The sequence below is a fragment of the Athene cunicularia genome (genome assembly GCF_003259725.1).
Source record: "Athene cunicularia isolate RWA chromosome Z unlocalized genomic scaffold, athCun1 chrZ_part1, whole genome shotgun sequence".
Lineage (NCBI taxonomy): Eukaryota > Metazoa > Chordata > Aves > Strigiformes > Strigidae > Athene > Athene cunicularia.
In genome coordinates, this window is record NW_020799142.1 from 26,414,554 (window position 1) to 26,433,551 (window position 18,998).

At 50.0% G+C, this 18,998-nt stretch overlaps 1 protein-coding gene across 1 annotated transcript in view; it reads right to left on the reverse strand.

Moving 5' to 3' along the window:
- Nucleotides 1-9,954, reverse strand: part of CNTFR (ciliary neurotrophic factor receptor) — a 197,828-nt gene extending 187,874 nt beyond the window's left edge. The window contains exon 1 of the mRNA XM_026865928.1: nt 9,838-9,954. Within this exon, the coding sequence (XP_026721729.1) occupies nt 9,838-9,868 (31 nt within the window). The 5' untranslated portion in view covers nt 9,869-9,954. The remainder of the gene's footprint in view (nt 1-9,837) is intronic.
- Between the last annotated feature and the right edge of the window lie 9,044 nt (nt 9,955-18,998).

Below are 18,998 nucleotides of genomic sequence, written 5' to 3' on the forward strand. Positions count from 1 at the left end.
TGCATCGGATTCCTTATGCAGAACTGCCACTCTCACTCTTGCAGAGCCCTGTCAGTGTGTTTGCATACAGACACGCACTTCAGGTCCACCAACATTGCCTTCCCACCCTACCCAGGCACCGAGGTGTTACAATACACACTTAACTAATTCAATTACAAAAAAAAAAAAAAAAAATTAGGGCACACAGCCTGTGATTAAGTAGAATTTCTTTCCCAACATGCTGGCAACACACCTGCAATTAGCAAGCCCTTGATTCTTTAAATTCCCCGGAGATCAACAGCACCTGATACCGGCATGTCCTTAGGTCTTTCATAACCCAGAAGGCTGCTCCCCCACCCCTCTCTGTTTCAGTACTGGTGAGATTTTTCACACCTTGCAGCTCAGAAACACTTAAACCTCGGACACCCTGATCCCGGCTCCGCAGGTCACACCAAATCCACTGGTGTAATTGGCAGCACAGGTGGGCTGCAGCTGATACAAGCCAGGGCAAATTACTCTCATTAAAAGCAGCAAAGCAAGACCACGGTCCGCTCGATGGAAGGAAAATTGCTTCCCACACTGGATCTGCGGAGCCAGCCACTGGGAGGACTGCAAAGGCAAAAGCAGCCCTCCTGCTAATAAGATCCCCCAGAAATGCAAACACTGGCCCAAGTAGCTGCATGAAGGCAGGACAGGAGGCTGGGGAAAGCCAGATGGCTTTTCCCAGCAAACCACCCCAGCTGTCATAGGGTTAAATCAATGCATAAAGCTATTAAAGAGGCTGGAAATGTTTTAACATGGTTGAGTGAAATTCCTCACACTTTTAAGTCGACAAGGAACCCCATTGGGGCTTAATAGGCTAACACAACCCACCCCATTACAGGTTGTTAACACACACAGGAGACTTGGGAAGAGGGGCAATTAGGGCTCTCCACTCACCTCTGTAAAAGGGACTCCCACCCCAACTCTGAATCCCACTGATGGGTAAAAGGAATGCAGGAAGGCGTCATCCCCTTCTCTGCCCCATGTCTTCTCCAGCTGGAAAGGCACAAACAGCAAGAGCTTGCAGCAGGTTGAACTCTCATCAGGCTGAAGGAGCAGAAAATTGGTCCCCAGGGCAAGGTGCAATGCAGAAAGCTCCCAAACAAACCTCCTCTGCTGGAGGGCATCATTCCTCCCCACTCTCATCTATCCCCATGGCGCTGTCTCCAGACTCATGGTAGAAGAGCCACTGTCCATCACACAGCAAGAACAAGGAGATACCAAAGCATCTGTCCTGGGGAAGCAGTGGGCTCCTCCCCAAAGACTACAGTGCAGTGCCAAAATTATAGCAGCCCTCAATTTCTGTCCTATGGAGAATGGCATTTCCAGCCTATAAATAAGGTTAAGACTCCTCAGGAACTTAAGAATAGGTATATAGCTGTTATTTTCCACTGGCAAGAAAACAGTAACTAAAGCTCAGGTATAAGAAGGGTCAGAAGGAAAAGCAGAAAAAAATCATCGCATTACCTGTTAAACTACCAAGTTAGAGCACCTTGCCCTGCTCTCCTCCAGGCCCCAAGGAGGGCAACTATAGCTGTCAGCATGGTGGGGTGGGAGCCCTGTGACTGCAGACCTGGAGCTAAATATGGGAGAGAAGCAGCCCACAAAAGTGGCTGCTGGCTTCTCCCATACTTGCAGATTGACTCACCCACCTCTGAGGAGGGTCTGAAATACTGATCTGCTGAATAGACTCTACAAATTCAGAAACAAGACCAATCCACAGCATCAATCCCTTGCTCAGTCCAGAGCAGAGAACAAGCTAGGAAAGGCTCTGAGTGGCTGCAAGAAGGGCTGTGGATGTGGGAGAGACATCACCTCTGAGGGAGGATGCCTGAAGCAGTCCCCAAAAAAGTAAAGAAAAATCCTACATGTGGAGTGCAGACATTCTTGGACAAGATGATTTAGCAAATTAGGATTTTACTGTGATGGAGCTGATATTTGTTTTTTCTTCCTTCCCATAAGAGGGTCAAAAGCTCCCACAGAAAATATGGTAAGGAACAAGTCCCAAGGGTCTACTTCCCTCAAATACCTCCTCCTTTGGGTATCCAGCCCTGTCCACTATCACAACATCCCCATTTCTCACAACACATGCAGCCCATCAGGGCTTTGGTTTCTCAAAGATGGCATTTCATCTCCTTCCCCATCTCAAGAGTGGGGCAAGAGCACTGTAGCAACACCACTCACCACAGGCAGTAAAGTGACTGGACTTGTATCAGTCCAGAGAGCACTCAGCTCACCTTTCCCCTCTCCTCTGTAGACAAGCACCTACCAAACATTAAGGAGATCCCATCACAACCCTTTGGTAGCTGTGTGAAGTAAGCTGTGGCAGCATCACTCTGCCACCTCCTCATGAAGACCAGGGTGTCAACTCCAATTCAGCCCAGCACAAGCCCATTTCCTAGTTCTCTCTCCGGATGCCTCCACAGCAACTGTACTCCCATTCTGACCATCATCTGCTCACCACAGAATCTCCCTGGCCCAATGACATCAGCTGTAAGACCACTCTGTCCCTCTGGCTGCACCTGGCTCCTCCAGGTTCCCACTTCATCACATGCCCATCACTGCAGCTGCCTTTCCTTGGGCAAATAGGCCCTGCTCAGATCCCACCAGCCTCCAGCTACAAATACTCCCCTCCTTACATCCTCCTCCAAGACCCCTTCCCCCAAAGGAAAACACTGCTCACCACCTATAAGGCTCCCCAGGATGCCCATGGGACAGACTAGTGTTCACAGAAAAGCCACGTGATGCTTTGCTCCCATCATCCTGGGGAGCCCCAGAAACATCTACAGAAGTATTGCCCCAGGACCAGGTTTGCTGTGATGCCTCAGAAATAACCAAGCAACTGCTGTGAAGCCGCTTGCAATCACCTCCATTTCCTCTGCCCCATATGCAGCAGGCCTGGTCTGCACCAAAAGCTACCTATGCTTGTGCAAGGCAGAGACCTAGAAGCACAGCCCAGCAGGGCTAGGGCATATTCCCAAACCAGAAAAAGCTGCAAGTTGCTGCCTTGCCCCTGTCTCTGGCTGGGGAAGGGCAGAAGCACCTGCAAACTCCACAGTAGAGACAAAAAAGCCAAGAAATTTACTTTCTCGCTGTCCCCTTGCACAGGGATGGAAGCTGCTGGAAAGGGACATCAAGGGGACACCTAGTCCATGCCCTACCTCCCAGGAAGGGCTCTTGACCCAACCACCCCAGAGGCAAGGCTGGAACAAGCAGCACTAGGAGACACCCAGACCCTTCCAGAAGTCCAGGAGAGGAGCAGGAGTCCCTCGGAGAGAGAAGCACTCAGCCAGGCAAGACCCACATGTTGCTGCAAACAATTTGGCTGGTTTTGCTCTGCAAAGACAAAGTGTGAGCCCAGCCTGTAAAGGCTCCAGCAGGTCTCATAGTGCAGGCAACCCCATGCTGTTTTCTGCCAGAGTTAGATCTTGAAGGGCATGTGCTTCCTCCCATCCCCCTTCCCAAGGGGACATTACCTGGCCTCGTATCATTACAGTTGTTCAACAGAGATGGAAACCAAGACAGGGCGATTCAAGGGATGCCCCAGATTGCCAGGGACACTGCAATAACCCCACTTTTGCCCTGCTTACATAGGAAGCACTGTCAAACAAGCTCACCCTGCTGCCAGCATGCCACGGCACTGCCTGAGGAGTACAGAGCGCTTCCCTGCTTGATCCACAATGCATTTGTTTTGTGTTTCAGACACAGGCAGGTCTTATTTGTAAGATCATGAAACAGTCTGAAGCCTTATATGAACACGCCAATTAGATGCTCCAAACCCCATGCTCTGTGGAAGGTCAGGCACGTGGTGTGCCGTCTTGCCGGTGCTCAGCCGCATGCTCCCCACGTCAGTTGGGCTCCTCTGATGGGGTGTCTTCTGAGAAGGACTTACAACAGCATCTGACACTTTGCTTTTACGGTACATGAGGAATTGGCTTACAACTGGGAGCAGGGGGGGAGGAAATAAAAGTTGATTTTTTCGTTTTAAACAGGCAGGCCAGACGTATAACAGCCTCCCAACTTTGAGCTGTTTTGATCCAGCCAGCCCCCTCTCCACTGAGTTCTGGCAGGAGACAGGCACAAAGCACCAATTAAACAAAGACGAGTTATGCTTTTTCTGTCAAGCAAAAAAGAAAAAGGTGGGGGGAGATGACGCGGGAAGTGGGGGAAGGAGGAATCTAGCCCTGGAGTCATTTTGCTTTCAAAACAAGCTGTCAAGACTCGTTCCCCTCTCCTCCCATCTCCCACAGAGGAAGAGCGAGGGAGCACCCGTGCGCCTGCCACAGACGCGTGGCATCAGTCACCAGACCACACCATCAGTCACTTGGCACATCAGGCTGAGCCATGCCCTTGCTTTCCCTCGTGTATCCATCAAAGCCTATGACAAGGAATGAGAGCAGCTGATTTCTAGTGAAGATGGGCTGAGCACGAGCCCCACCAGCTCCACTGATGAGAATCCCCACTTACAGGCTATTAGGTGTGGAAAAAACAATACTCAAAGAGCAGCAAGAGCTCAATGCAGTAGTTTGTTTGGCCACATCAGCAGCTCACTTCTTCCACAGCAGAGACATGCACAGCTAGCACTTCTGCCATAGAGGTTACCAGGTTTGAAGTTTCCCTACACAGCCAGCAGCTCTCCTGGCTGGCAGCTGAGCTCAGGACACGTGCTGAGAGCTTACCCCATGTATTCCATACCACTGCTTAGTTCAAAGCAAGGCAACCTGCCATCACAAAGTACTTCTGAGGAACCACATCACCCAGTACAGACACACCAAGCTCTACAGCACTTTGGACACTACCAGCTCTGACCTACTCTGAGCACCTGCAAGCTGTGCCCAGGTCTCACCTGGCAAGTGTTGGTCCTGCAGCCAGCCAGATTAGAGGACTACAAAAATCCCTCCAGGCTTTATTTTTGCATGCAATTGAGGAAGATAAATAGCAAGCACAGCCACTTCTAGGGTGGGAAAGGGCAGCCGTTTTAGCAGCACACAAGCACAAATCCCAGCTTTAATATCTTATTTGCTTCCTTAGCAGACTCCCCTTTGTGAAGCCTATTGGTACCGATTAAGGCATCAGCTTCACCCTCACCTCTTCCTGTGCTCTCTGCAAGCAGCACACTACAGCAAAGTCACCCCCAGGAGCTAATGCATGCTCTCAGGGTGGCACTCAGGCTGGACTAGCAGCTCCCAAGGAGGGATACCCTCTGCCACAATAGCAGGGAGCAGTGCAAGCCTGGTCACCTGGGCTGGATCCATCACACAACTGGCACAGATAAGGAAGGAAGAGCATCTCTTCCCCAGCTAGGTCTGCTTGGGCTGGCTTCTAATAAGTGCCCTGCTCATTAGCATGGGGTCACTCAGCTGCAACTGGGCACAAGCACCACTTGGCTATTGCAACACCACTCACGTTCACTGCCGTGGAAGTGTTGAATTTCCTTTAAGAGCTCAGCAACTCTTGCTTTGAACTTAAGGAAGGAAAAAATAGTATCACAAAGAATTGCAAGATCTCTGTAAACATATTAGAGGAAAAAAGAAAGTGCATCTTTGAGCCTCTTGACCTTGACAATGTCCTCATAATTACAAGACTATTTATTTTCAGTTAAACTCCAACTATTGAACAGACAGTGTCAAGTTGGTTTTTTCTGAGCAGGTGATTATCCTGCCCAACTAATCTAATGAAAATTATCAGGAGGCTACTGACCTCCCGCTACACAAACTGAATAATGCACAAAGCTTCAGGATCAGACAGGCAAATCATAACCCTGCCTTATCTTAATCACTTTCTATACTGCTCCAGGCTTGTTCCACTCATGTTTGACTCCGTTAGCCAAATGCTATCTCAGTGGAAACCACAGCAGAGCCAGCCCTGAGAGCTACACAGCAAAAAGTTACCTCTGCAAGATTTATTTTTGTAGAAGCCAAGAGCTGCAGCAGCATATATATTTAGTCTTTAAACTGCTGACTGGCTCCTAAGCTTGTAGCATGAGGTGGTGGTCCCCTGGCAGCAGGCTTTGAGTTGTCCTGCTACTTTTGATGGAAAGTTAAAGACTGAAACAAGAAGAAACGTTTCATGGGATAAGGCATTGGAAGGGAATAATGGGCTCAAAGATAGTAGAGCCTTGCAAAGGGAAAAGGATAAGAAGAACAGACCAAACCTTGAATTGAGTAACAAGGAAACCTCCCTTGGTCATGTGCTCATTATAATGCAAACCCCACACTTCTTGATGGAAGAAGTCCCCTAGTCAGATAAGACCCCCACCCTCGAGTTCACACAGAATTACAAAGACACTCCAACTTTAAAGGTGAGGCATGTTGTTAAGCATGGGGAACAAAGTGATAAGAAACTAAGGAAGGGTTATTACATTAAGCATGTATTTGTGTCGTTTGAAGTGCATAGATATGTCACTTGCCTGGATGCAGTGTGCTAGCTTTATGGAATTACCACCTAGCACCCATCTCTGCACAGATACAGATTAACCAAATACCTCAACTGTGTGGTTTTTGGCTCACTGCACACCAGGTAGAAGAACCCAGATTTTGGGACAACATGTTGATGAAGGGTACAAAGGCAATGTCTAAAAGAGGGATGCACAAAGGGCCTCATTATTCCAGATGGGAAAAGCCACCCTTACCACTCCATCCTCTTGGAACCCACCCCCTGTTTCTGCCTCCTCCTCCAAACAGGGCAGCCCATCCCCTCTGGAGGTGCCACAGCACAGCCAGCTGCATGAGAACTAGGGGAAAGCAAGAGGACCCAACACTGGAGATGCTCTGTCCCCAGCTCAGGCCCACTGTGGGGGCCAGGGGATCTGCAGCAATCTTGTCCCACTTACTGTAATATCTCCCCTCCTTCAGGGGAGACAAACAACAGCACCAACTGGAAGAGATAAAACCTACAACTAGCAATTAAGGAGGCAGGACTTAAACAAGGACCCATCAAAAAAGTTATCATGCACTCCCCATATAGTCTCAGCTTGAGCAGCACACACAGCTAGAGGAACAGATTGCACAGTGGTGACTTCAAGCCTAAAACAAGTTTCCACTTGGGAAGATACAGAGAAATATGGTAAAACTACTAAAGGACAAACTGACTAGCTTTTATGACTACTCCCCAACATGAAATCCCAGCTACAACATTCCAGAGAAGACATCCCTCTTATCCAGCCTAGCCTCACTCTCACAGCACACCCACTGCCTCTAGGTCCTTAAGATCCCCCAGTACAGGAGCTCACAGCTTACCTCCAATCACCCCACAGCCCTTGTACACTACAGCTAACCTCAGCAGCCTGCTCCTGCCCTGCAGCCTTGCCTTTCCTGCAAGGTTATCTCCACCCCCAAAACACCTGATTTATCCTCTCACCCTGGCTATCTTGGGACTTGAGTCGCTTTTCTCCAGCTGGGGAGGTGCAAAGCAATACACAGGTGGGCAGATTTCTCATCTTTAAATGGCCAATTCCTACTCACTTACAACCTTTTAGGAAAAAAAAAAAAAGAGCAAATGGTCTCCCCTAAAGTGAGCAAAAACAAAGGCCAAGGTGGGTTTAGGCATAACAGAAGAGGGAGCAAGAGAAATCACAGAAAGACAGGCAGGAAATAACACAAGATTCAGCTCTGTGAAAACACCAGCTAACACATGCAGGGAAAATGATCCAAAGCAGAGGTATTCAAAGGGATGCAGAAATTTGGGAAAAATTAATGTCCACAGCAGCAATTGTGGGGGGACAGTGAGCAGGCAGGGCTCTGAAGCTGAGCACTACCAAGGCAGAGGCTCTACCTCGGATAGATCCCACCCCTGCAGAAGGGAGGAGGTGCTATGGACAAGGCTGCGCCCAAAGGTGTCTTCAGAGGGACGATCCTGAGCCCCAGGGAGCCCAGTTACACCATCTGGGCACAGTATGGCTAAAAGGGTTACCTGGCCAGCGCTCAGCAAAAGGAGAGAGGAGGTGTCCTTTGTTTTTCTCCCCTCCTTTCAGTTTTAGAAAGTTGCCTGTTGCTGAGGCATTGGAGATACTTCTGGAATAAGTTAGAATAGTAACTAAATTCCTCCATCTCCTAGCCTGGGTGACAGGAGCAACCTCGGGCTTCAGGCTGCTGGAGCCAACACTTAATTGCTTGTCACAGCCTTGCTCCATCCACATGTACTGACTTGAAAGTCCAGCTACAGGTCACTTCTCTGCTGTCTAGCAGCTGCTTGGTGAGGACTGTAGTGAGTGCTGGGGCTGCAAGAGGACCATCAGTCAGGTTAAACTGGTATCACCCTACTGAGTTATGCGGTATTGTCTGAACTGTCATCTCTTCTGGAAAATCCTGCTCAGGGACAACTGAGATAGCTCCCAACAGACACCATGCAGAGTCTGGTGGGTGTAAAATGGGAGGTGAGAGCCTGGCTGTCCTGGTTCTTTTTTTTTTTTTTTTTTTTTCTTCTTAGTAACTAGAATACTGCTGTGTTTTGGATTCAGTATGGGATTTGATATGGAAAGAATGTTGATAATGTACTGATGGTTTTAGCTGTTGCTCAGAAATCCAGAGTTTTTCATGTCCTGCAAGTGCACAGGTACACAAGAAGCTGGGGGAGCTGGCACAGCCGAACCAACAGACCCCAGCTGGCCAGTGGAACTTTCCATATCACCTAACGTCATGCTCAGCATATAGAGAAGGGCTGGTTGGGAAGCTCACCTGAGCTTTGGGTTTCAGGATTCTTTCTTCTCTGGGACCACTACCCAGGAATGGGCTGGGTATTGGTCAGTGGGTGGTGAGCAATCATATTGTGCATTACTCTTTTTTATTATTACTATTACTACTATCATAATTATTATTTAAATTTTATTTTAATTATTAGATTGTTTTTATCTGAACCTCCAAGTCTTCCCCTTATTCCTCCAACTCTTTCCCCTATTCCTTGGGGGTAGGGGAGGGCAAGTGAGTGGCTGCATGGTGTTTGGCTGCTGGCTGAGATTGAACAATGACACTGGCAAAAGCCAGTAAACTACAGCTGTGTCAGGATTGACTTTATCATCAGACCTGGTCAGGGAGGAGGCTGCACAAGAGGAAGGGATGGATGTAAAACCATACTGCACAAAGCCCTCAAAAACACTCTGAGGACTGAAGCTGGAGCTGGCTGCTGGTGCTGGGACCAAGGGATGGCTCCACCTCCAGCACCTGCAGCCAACCCTGGCTCTGTCTGCCAGCTGCTCCAGAGCAGAGGTGGCACCATCCCCTTCTCATGCCAGGAAACAGGTGCTGAGCGCAGCGATATCTCCTCCCAGTTCACATGGTGGCAGCAGGTTGCCATTGCCCAAGAAGGACTACGACACACCAGAGCTTGCAAATGCATGTTCTGACTTCCAGCTGGAGACATGTGTCTGTGCTTGTCCCCAAGGCAGACAGCTGCAATAGAGGCATCCTCTGGTGCTGTTCCCTGCCAGCAGAGCATGGCAAAGTGTTAGAGTGACAGCCTCCGGGGACAAGAGAGCAATTTACTCACCACACACGGACAAGTGCTCGCCTTCCTTGCTGAAATCCAGCAGGCGAGCCACTGGTAAGTGTCACTTGTCCTGGTTGCCTCAAGGCAGATACCCTCTGCTGAGAACCCACCAGCTCATTGCACACACACTCACCACTAAGACCTAGGTCATATGCAGGCTTGAGCAGGAGGAAGAGATTGCATGTAGGCCCCTACCATTGCCCATCTCAGCACCTCTTTTCCATTGCTTTTTTTCTGTCTGCTGCTTTTGAACACCCACCACCAGCTGATTCCAGCACGGCCTGAACAACAGGGAAAAAAGAAGCTAAAACCTGTTTCTCTTCATGAATTCACCAGTAGAGCTGTTGCACCAGCCCCTGTGCATTACTGCCAGCGACAGCAGAGGCAGGAGGAACCCAGCTGAACTCCAAGGCAGGGATGGAGCAGGGTGAGCTGTTGCAGGGCCAGCACTTAGGAGAAAAGCTTCTTCAGCTTGACAACTCAGCAAATTTGATCTGGAACTGGCAAGAGAGAAAAGTAAAGCCTTTAAATGTCATCTCGGGAGTCTGGCTGCCAGAAGAACTAGAGACAGACAGACAGATAAGCACAGAGAGCCGGATGCCCTGCTTTGGTCTAGGCAGGGTATTTATTAATGTGTCCTGCAGCTGGCATGAGCTGTGAGCAACTCAAGAAATCTGGTTTTCTGCCACCAGCTCTGCTCTGGGACCTCAAGGAAATCCCAGAGCCACTTCAGGTTTCAGTTTCCCCTCTTTGCAGGCAGTGATGCTTCCCTGCAACCCCAGGTGGTGGCAAGGTTAAAGGCTGACCCTAGTAATGCAGGTAGCCTTGAGAAACCCTCCAAGCCTAAATGCAGACATGCAATAAGCCAAATTTCTTGTTTGGGTCCTAGACCCAAAGACATGTCAGCCCATCTTTCTTGTTGTAAGAGGGAAAGTCAAAATTATCAACCCATTTCCTTTGCTATTGACACCTCTAACCTGGGTAAATCACATCATCTTCTCCTTCCTCCCTCTGCCAGCCCTGGGGAGATAGCAAGCCCATCAGTGCACAGCTGGCTCTCTCCTGTGCATAAGGCAGCCCTACTTGGAAAAAACAAATTGCTGCCCTGACCGCAGATAAAGATGTGCCAAAACTAGGAAGCACAAATACCATATGGCCCTAAAGTCAAGGACCCACCATGGCTGTTGGAGATGTTCATCAGGGAAGAATTCTTCATCCCTGCTTTGCAGAGGAGCAAGCTAGGGTGAACCTGACGTTGCTGATCCAAAGCAAAGAGGGCTGGGGTGCAGCAGATATGTCTATACAGCAAAAAGCACTGCACAGCATAGGGATACAGAGCATCAGTGATCCCCCTCCCAGTCCTCATCTCATCTAAAGAAGCCCCAAAAACTTGGTGTTTCTCAGCATTGCTGGGAGGTGGCAACAGGCACTAAACCAGAGCCCAGCAAGTAGGGTGTGCAGATAGGAAATGGTTGATGTCAGCTTGCTGGACTTCTAAAGGATGGGTAACTTCACCAGGAGATCCCAGGTGCATACTTGGAGTGTCCTGCAACACTCGGGTTTCACAGAGCTCAAGCTGCACCTTCTCCCGGCAAAAAAACTCCAGCTGTGGCCAAAAAGGGGAAGCCCTCAAAATGTTCTGGGATGTTACAGAAATGCCCCATCAAAAGGGCAATGGGTTTCTGCTAGGTGGCACAGCATATCTGTGGCATGGCCAAAAATACTGTCCAGCCAATATGCTCCCTGCTGCATAGACTTCAGCGTTAGCCCGTGTTCTGTGCCCCGTCACAGTACTTACTTTCATGCACGAAATAAAAACTAGACTTGCCAACATACCCAATGGGCCTGTCAAACTAATCATGTTAGGAGGACTGCAAACACACCAGCAGCAAGAGGCAGCCCCTGCTCCAGAGCCCTTGCAGAAATCATGCATCCAGGAGACGGAAAAGCCTCTGTCGTTCCCGGAACCAGGTCAATAAAAGCACAGACAACTCCATCCAGAGAGAGACTTTTTTTATGAATCACAAGAAAGAGCAGCTTCACCTCCCCCAGCTGCAAATAGGTGGGCAGGCACAAGGAGCCAGCACGGAAACGTATCTGTGCAACACGTGTGGGGAATCGTCCGCCCTGCACATGTCCGGGGTATGGGGTGAGAGGAAACTGCTCCAAACCGCGGCGCGGGAGAGCTGTGAAAAACAGCGGCTGCTGTTTGATGCAACTTCTCCCACCCCCCCAGCTGGTTTCCCAAATCAAACAGCCTCCCACCAATACAGGCGTTTAGCGTGCCAGGGAGAGAGAGGACAGGCTAGGCAAGGATTTCAAAGCTGAGCAATCCCAGGCATCTTTGAAGGGCCTCATATTCAGCGAGAAAGAATAACCCATCCTTCTGGGACCAAAAAAATCCAAAGTGTACTTTGTCCAGCTGCCTCCAAAACCGTCCTCTCCCCAAACCCATTTATGGGTTATTTGTTATTTCTGGGTGCACCTTTGCTGTAATGCTGTTATTTCTAGAGCTCTCTGCTAAGTGAGAAACCTGGAGGACTGGACAGAGCTTTTTTTGATCAAATCTCAGAGCAGCAGCAGCATTTTTTTCTCTCTTTTTTTTTAATGTATTTATTTTTCAAGTCCTTAGTTCAGATACACAGAGCTTAAATCACACATTGGCAAAGCCTGGCACGGGCTCTCTGCCCTTCGCATCTGAGAACCACGCTCTAACCACAGGAGAGAATGTGTCCTCATTACCACCAGCATTTTTTAGGCCAGGGACAAAAGGACCACAGTGTAGAGAGTGCACCTACATTCCAAGCAGACATAAGGTTGTTTTATTATATGTAATATTGTTTAATTTCACAAGTGAACGCTCACACCTGGCCCTGAGGAACCCAGCCCAGCCTGCCTTGTCCAAGCAGGCAGGCAGCAGCAGCAGATCCCTCCTCCCGTGCTGTCAGCTTGCAAAGTTCCAGCAAAGGGAGCTTTAGACCTCTCACAGATGATGCCATGCAGCGTGCAATAGCTGCTGTGCCTGCACGGGATTTGGACAGAAATCAGCCTGGCTTGTCCACAGCTCTGCTGCTGGGCATTTGCAAAGTGTGTAGCCTTGGTGGTCACCTCAAAAGAAGCTCTTTCTGGAGCAGAGAAGATGCAGTGGTCAAAAAGCAGCCACCTTATCTGCATCCCCATCCATCACCTGTAACATGGCATCATGGCACCTCAAAATGCAGCGTGCAGCATTGGGAAGCCATGGCAATAGCATGGAGCATGGATAGCTGGGTGGGTCAGCCCTGTATGGCCATGACAGGGTTCTGCAAATTACCAGGTCCAGTCTCCAACTTATTCTCACCTGTGCTGCAGAGACTGGGAAAGACACCAGAGACCACAAGAAGTAGGAAAATACCAAGCGGCAATTTCGTGAACAAAATGCACTCACTGGCTTAACACCCACATAATTAAAAGCAGGCGCATCCCGCGGTAACTGCTAGCACAGGGATGTGCCTGGTTTTGTGTTTGCTTTAGGGGGCCTGTGATACTACCTACAAAAGCAAAGCTGGCCACCAGTCCCTTTGCAGAGCAAGGCTGCTCACACCACTGACAAAACAGGCAGCTGACCCTGCCTTGCCCCCAGGATGTCCTCTTCCCACTGAAACAGGAATAACAGTAGCTCCTTCCTCCCAAGGAGGTCTGAGGCATCCACTGCTACTCCCAGAGGTGAGCATCACCCTCAGGGGACATTTGGGTGCTGAGGGGCTGGAGATGAACCCTCCTGGCGATTCAGAGGGCTCTAACAGCGGTGGGAACCTCAGCCCTGATGGAGGAGAGGATGCTTTCACTCACTGATGCCAGGAATGACAATGGGCCCTGCCCTCCATGCTCATCCACCAGCCAACTCCCTGGCTCCACCTGGCTCCTACTGGCACTTAGCACTGATGGTGGGAATGGGCAACTCATACTGACCTCTCCTCATGGGGCAAAGTGAACTTACTCAGTAAATACCAATTGACTCGATGGATAAAAAGCAGGGAGTGAGAGCTGCCCTGGAGCAGCCCCCCATTCCTCCACTCTGAGGGCGACCAACCACCACCACCCAGGTTTGGGTCAGCGGAGGTCCCCAGGCTGCAAGTTGCTTCCAGCATCAGGGCAAAGGCTGTCCAGCAGCCTCTCCCTCACTCAGCATTTCTTGTGCTTCTTCCCCCACCAGTTCCCCCCTCACAGGGTGTGTTGCATAGTATTTAAATGCAACCAGGTCTGAGCAAGCCAGATTTCAGCTGATCCCATGTCCACTCTGTAAGACAATGCCGAGAGGGGTCACGATCCCTCCTCCAGCTGCTGCAAACGCAGCCATGACTCCAGTACAGCATCATTTACTGCAAACCCTTACAGCCTTTCTCCTCCAGCCTCCCCCGAGCAGGGAGCAGCAGAACGCAATCCGCCTGGGGAAAAGAGAAAGATTTCCCACATAACAGGCACCGGTATTAATTCTTCCAACTACTGCGGCTTTCCTTTCATTCTGCAACTTTATGAACAACACTCGATACTGGCAGCAGCCCCGGAGGACATTGTGAGTCACCTGAAAGAAAACAGCTTCCTCCAGTGCCAGCATCCAGGGCAGCCTCCGAGATGAGGGCGGGAGCCCTGGCTGTGCAGCCACGCTGCCCAGACGGCTCACAGCCACACCGCCTGATCAGCAGTGCCTCAAGAGGGCTTCGATGACATCTTTAGGGTGTCACGGCTAATTAGAGCCCTGACTATACCCTCTAATTAGGTAACACCTTCAGACAAATCACCCTCTCCTCTTCAAACCAAGTCACGCCTTCGGATACGATCCCTAATTGACTTAAAAGTAGACTCGGCACTTCTGTCCGGACCTCTTTCCACTTTACAAGGCACTTCAAAATAGATAAACCCCTGGTCCACAGCCCTGGCTCAGAAACCATCTGGGGAAGTGCCCCCGCATCTGCACGGGTACGCACGCACACGGCCGGACACAAAACCTCCATCAGAGGCACAAAGCAAACGCACTGACGCAGCAGTGTTGTCTCCCCTGATCTCTCATTTCTAGCCATCCTGGTGCTACTTTCAACAACAGTCAAAGCCTTTTCTAGGAGAACAGGAGTATCTGTGATGCGTCAGTGTCCTACTAAAAATATTGCCTGGGGGTTTGCGAGAGAAGCAGTGCTCCAGCAAAGGAGCCTGATATCTGGTGACAGAAGGCATTAAAAAACCTAACCATTTAGAAATTAATATGCCAGAATGTTATCAAGCATGAAGATTTCAATCCAGAAGCTTGATTTCTGTTTTCATTAAGTAATGAATAAACTGAAACGATCTGAATCTTTTCAGTTTCCCACTAGCACAAAATTTTAAGTAGATAGGCAGAAAACACCCCCATCATAACTGCAAATATGCTGAATAAAAACTATCAAAATTCATACAAGATAAATATTGAGTCCTTCCAAGCCTGCTATGAGAACAATGTCTCTTTATTTGCTTTTCGCAAGGTTTGTTATAACAAGAGAGATAGACTCCAGTATACAGTGTTTTAATATACATACATGCATTCACAGCTGGAATAATAGATTTTAAGCACAAAAGACAATATTACAACTCAATGTATGCAGAAATGCGTAAACATACCTTCAAAAACACATTCTTTGCACCCTACCCCGACACCTACATGGACACGTATGTATAATATATACACATACACCCGCCCCAACCATGTTTCAGATTGGTTAGAACCATTCATTAAAATCAGAGTCTCTAAAGTTTCTGCTGGTTTGGGAAAACATGACCCTGAAGAGACATCACGTGTGAACTTAACATACAGCAGAAAACAAAACCGTAACACGCTGTCTTGAAAGCCAGCCCTGAATCTAATTTAATCCCTGCTCTGGACAATGCCTCCGGAGAGGCATTAAAACCATGCTAGGTGTTTTCCTGGAATTCCCAAATTCCCCGGAGATTCCCTGGCACTCTGGCTGCGTCCATCTCCTCCTCGCTTCGGAGGTGTTTCCGGCTGAGCGCTCCCATCCTTACTCCTGCTGCTCCCAGGGCCGGCGAGGCAGGGATCCAGCGGAGCATCCCGAGAGCCGCGTCCTGCCCTCGCCGCAGGACGAGTTACCCGGGGGCAGCCCTTGGGGTTTAACGCTCGGATTCCTGCAAAATGTGCGGGGGGATGGTGTACCGGCTTGAAGGGTCAAGAGCGGCTTTGCATCCTCATTCCCCATCCCCTACAAAGGGATTCCAGCAGATCTCGTGCCCCCTAGTGTCATCCCGGCGAACGGACCGGCACTGGGCACCGGGTACCACCCGGCCCAGGCAGTGCCCTGACTTACCCCACAGTAAAACCGGCACCGTGTCCTGCTGGTACCGACAGCACAGTTAAATGACATTTCTAACAGTTCAGGGGAAGGGCAGCGTGAGCTCGCTGGCCCTCCCGAGCCCCCCCCGAGGCAGCAATACACCCCCAAGTGTTCCCATACTCGGCATGGTGCCGCCTCCATTACGGTCCCACAGAGCCTCAGCAAGGTCTTGCCCCACCAGCAGATAGCCCGAGCGGTGTCCCTGGCGAGGGGCCAAGAGGAGGAGGCAGAGAGCATCTGCGGTGGACACTGTCCAGAATACAACCCCTCCTAAAAATAGATGGTCCCTGGAAGGGCCAGGGAATGGGAATGCTCAGTGCAAGGAGCTCAGGGTTTGGGATGACAGGACTTCAAGGTGCATGAATGTGAGACGCCACTGCCTTTGCACAAAGTCGCCGTTTCTTCCCCGTGCGAGCACCTGTGGCATCGAGCTCTGGCCATCAGCACATGAAGCAATGCACAAAACCAGCCCAGAACCCAGCATCCCTGCCTGCCAGCCTGCTCTGACCAAGAGACAAGATCCAGTTATCTTCTGGGAAAATCCCCATGCTGGGTGCAACTGGGACTGGACCCCAAACACAGAGACCTTACAGAAGAGGTGTGCTGGACAGGAGCACAGGAAATGTGTGTTGAGCCTGTGCAGATGCCTCAGTTTCCCCATCTGTCCAGCAGCCTCAATGCAGCTTGCCCTCTCTTTATTTTGATCATCCCTCCTCATTCAGCTATTAACTCCTGTGAGGTGAGGCACCCCACGGACAGCACCTAGAGCACCGGCTCCTTCCAGCATGTGCTAGCAGCATGCAAGCAAACCTCGGCAACTCATCGCCAAAATTTGGAGGAATTCTCCCCAGGGCACTGACCTGGGTATGCTGCTTTCTTCTGCAACACCGAGCAGGGACTATAGCTTAGAATAATGGGGAAGTAACTCAGTTCAGTGCTGACAAAGCATCACAAGCCCCAGCGGGGTGGGAGGGGAGGAGGTGTCCTTCCCTCACGCTGCCATGCCTGGTATACATCATGTTTAGGGCCAGGCATACGTCACCGACACAAAATGGACAAATTGGAGGGATTTCAGAAAAACGAGCGACAAAAATGATCAGGAGGCAGAAGGAATTGATTTACAAGGGGAGATTAAAAGAGCTGCGATCAGTCTAGCTGGGCTGAGCAAGTACTGACAGAAGCAGTCGGATGCTAATCTGCAAATGGGATGAAAACGATATGGGAAGGAATAATTTAGCATCTTCAGCAGCAATGGGATGAAATTGAGGAGAATTCGGGGCTGAATAGGTAAGGAAAAAAAAAAAAAACAAGCCAAAATAAAACTCATTTTGTAGTTGTGCATGGCTCTCTTTATCAAAACACACGAAGTCCCCAAAACTCTTTCTGTCTAGGACAAGGACCCCTGGGAGCAATCGTGTCTCTGTGCCTAAGAAGGTGTGCTCACACACACATGCACGCACACACACAGAGCCCTTTCCCACCCCTGACTCACACTCAGGAAAGCAGCAGGGCCTCCACGTTAACCCGAGAGGATGGAGTCTTGCAGGAAAGAAGCAGAGAGCGAAGGCTAAAGCTGCTGAGAGAGGTGGGAAGGTCCCCACAGAAGGATGTCTTTTCACTCCCAGGTCTGGATGGGGTTGGGGAGGGGGGAAGGTGCTGAGGCAGCTTCCTGCAAAGTCACAGGAGTGAGCTCAGCTGCGAGCACTCAGATATTTACACACAAACAGCACATTAGTCAGCAACTCCCATTTGTCAGGCGTAATGGCAGCGGCAGCAATAATAAACGACAGAGCCGAGAGACAGGCTCCCCAGGCGCACACCCAGCCCCAGTCTGAGCTGGAGCAGGATGCATTCCTCCAGCTTGCTGGGGAATTAACTGAAAGTGGCCAGGAGCTGTGGCTCGCACCCGCAAAACTCCTGCTGCTGGCTTTGGACAGTCGGCCACATCTCCGAAAGCTGAGCCTCAGCTGCACACTTATTTGTACGTGTATGTGCATCACAAGCTTTGAAGCTCTGAGAGGTACCAGGGCTTCTTCCTTCCCAAGTCCAGGAGGTGCTGAGCACCTTCCATGGGGATGGGGGCTCAGTGCCTTGGCAGGATTGGGTCCCGTCAGGGTAAATCAGACTGAAGATAACACACAATCATCAGATAGTGGCTTGGCCTGCTCTGACAATAGGCTCTGATGTAGTTATCCTAAAGGGCTGTTCCAAAGAACACTGCCAGGCATGGGGCTCTCATTTTCAAAGCACAGCCTGTCTCAGAAAAGTCTACCCTCCCCAGCGAGCTCTGGTCCCAGCAAGATCTGGTTGGACATGAGCATCCCTTGCCCATCTCCATCCTTCACGGCAAAGCTCTAGCTCCTCGCGGAGGGGCAGGGCAGGGAGCAAAAACGGCTGCTCCCTCATATCTGCACGTTTCATAGGAAGCAGCCAGTGTCCCTGCCTCGCTGCCTGCACACACAGCCAGCAGGACCAGCCCTGGCGTGGTGCAGGTTGTGTCCCTCACAGAGGTAAACAACACGCGTGCACTGAGAGCAGGCACGGTCAGAGTTAAATTAACAAGATCCTAGCAGAAGTCAGCAAGTTCCTGAGCAAAAAAAAAAAAAAAATCTGATGAAAGGACCTCCTGGACTATCCCACAAATTAAAACACAAAGAGACATGAAAAAGAAATCAAATAGCTTTGCAGGCAAACCCCTTTCTGCAACCTGTGCTCTGAACAGACCTACACGTGTCTATAAGCATGGGGTGGGGAAGAAAGAGGCTTTTCTAAGAGAGTGAAGGAGAAGTGCCGATCTTTATACCAAAAAAAGTTTAGCGGATTAAGAAAAAACTGCCAGAGAAGCCAGGGAAGCCGAAACATCCAGACCAGGTTCTGTCCCCAGCGAAGGCAGCGCAAATTAGCTCATGCGCTGGTTGGAGTCCCAATCCAGTTTTAAGATTGCAGCGGGGGAAGTCACCACGATCTGGAAATGTCAGGGAGTTTGTGCAGCAAAAGGGATCGGTGTGTATTATGCAATTCTGGAAAGCAGCCCTCGTACTCACGCTCGGGATGAACTGCCTAGCCCAGGGAGAGGAGTTCCACAGAAGCGCCATGCAGACGCTTTTCTTATAAAATCACACCACCCCCACAAAA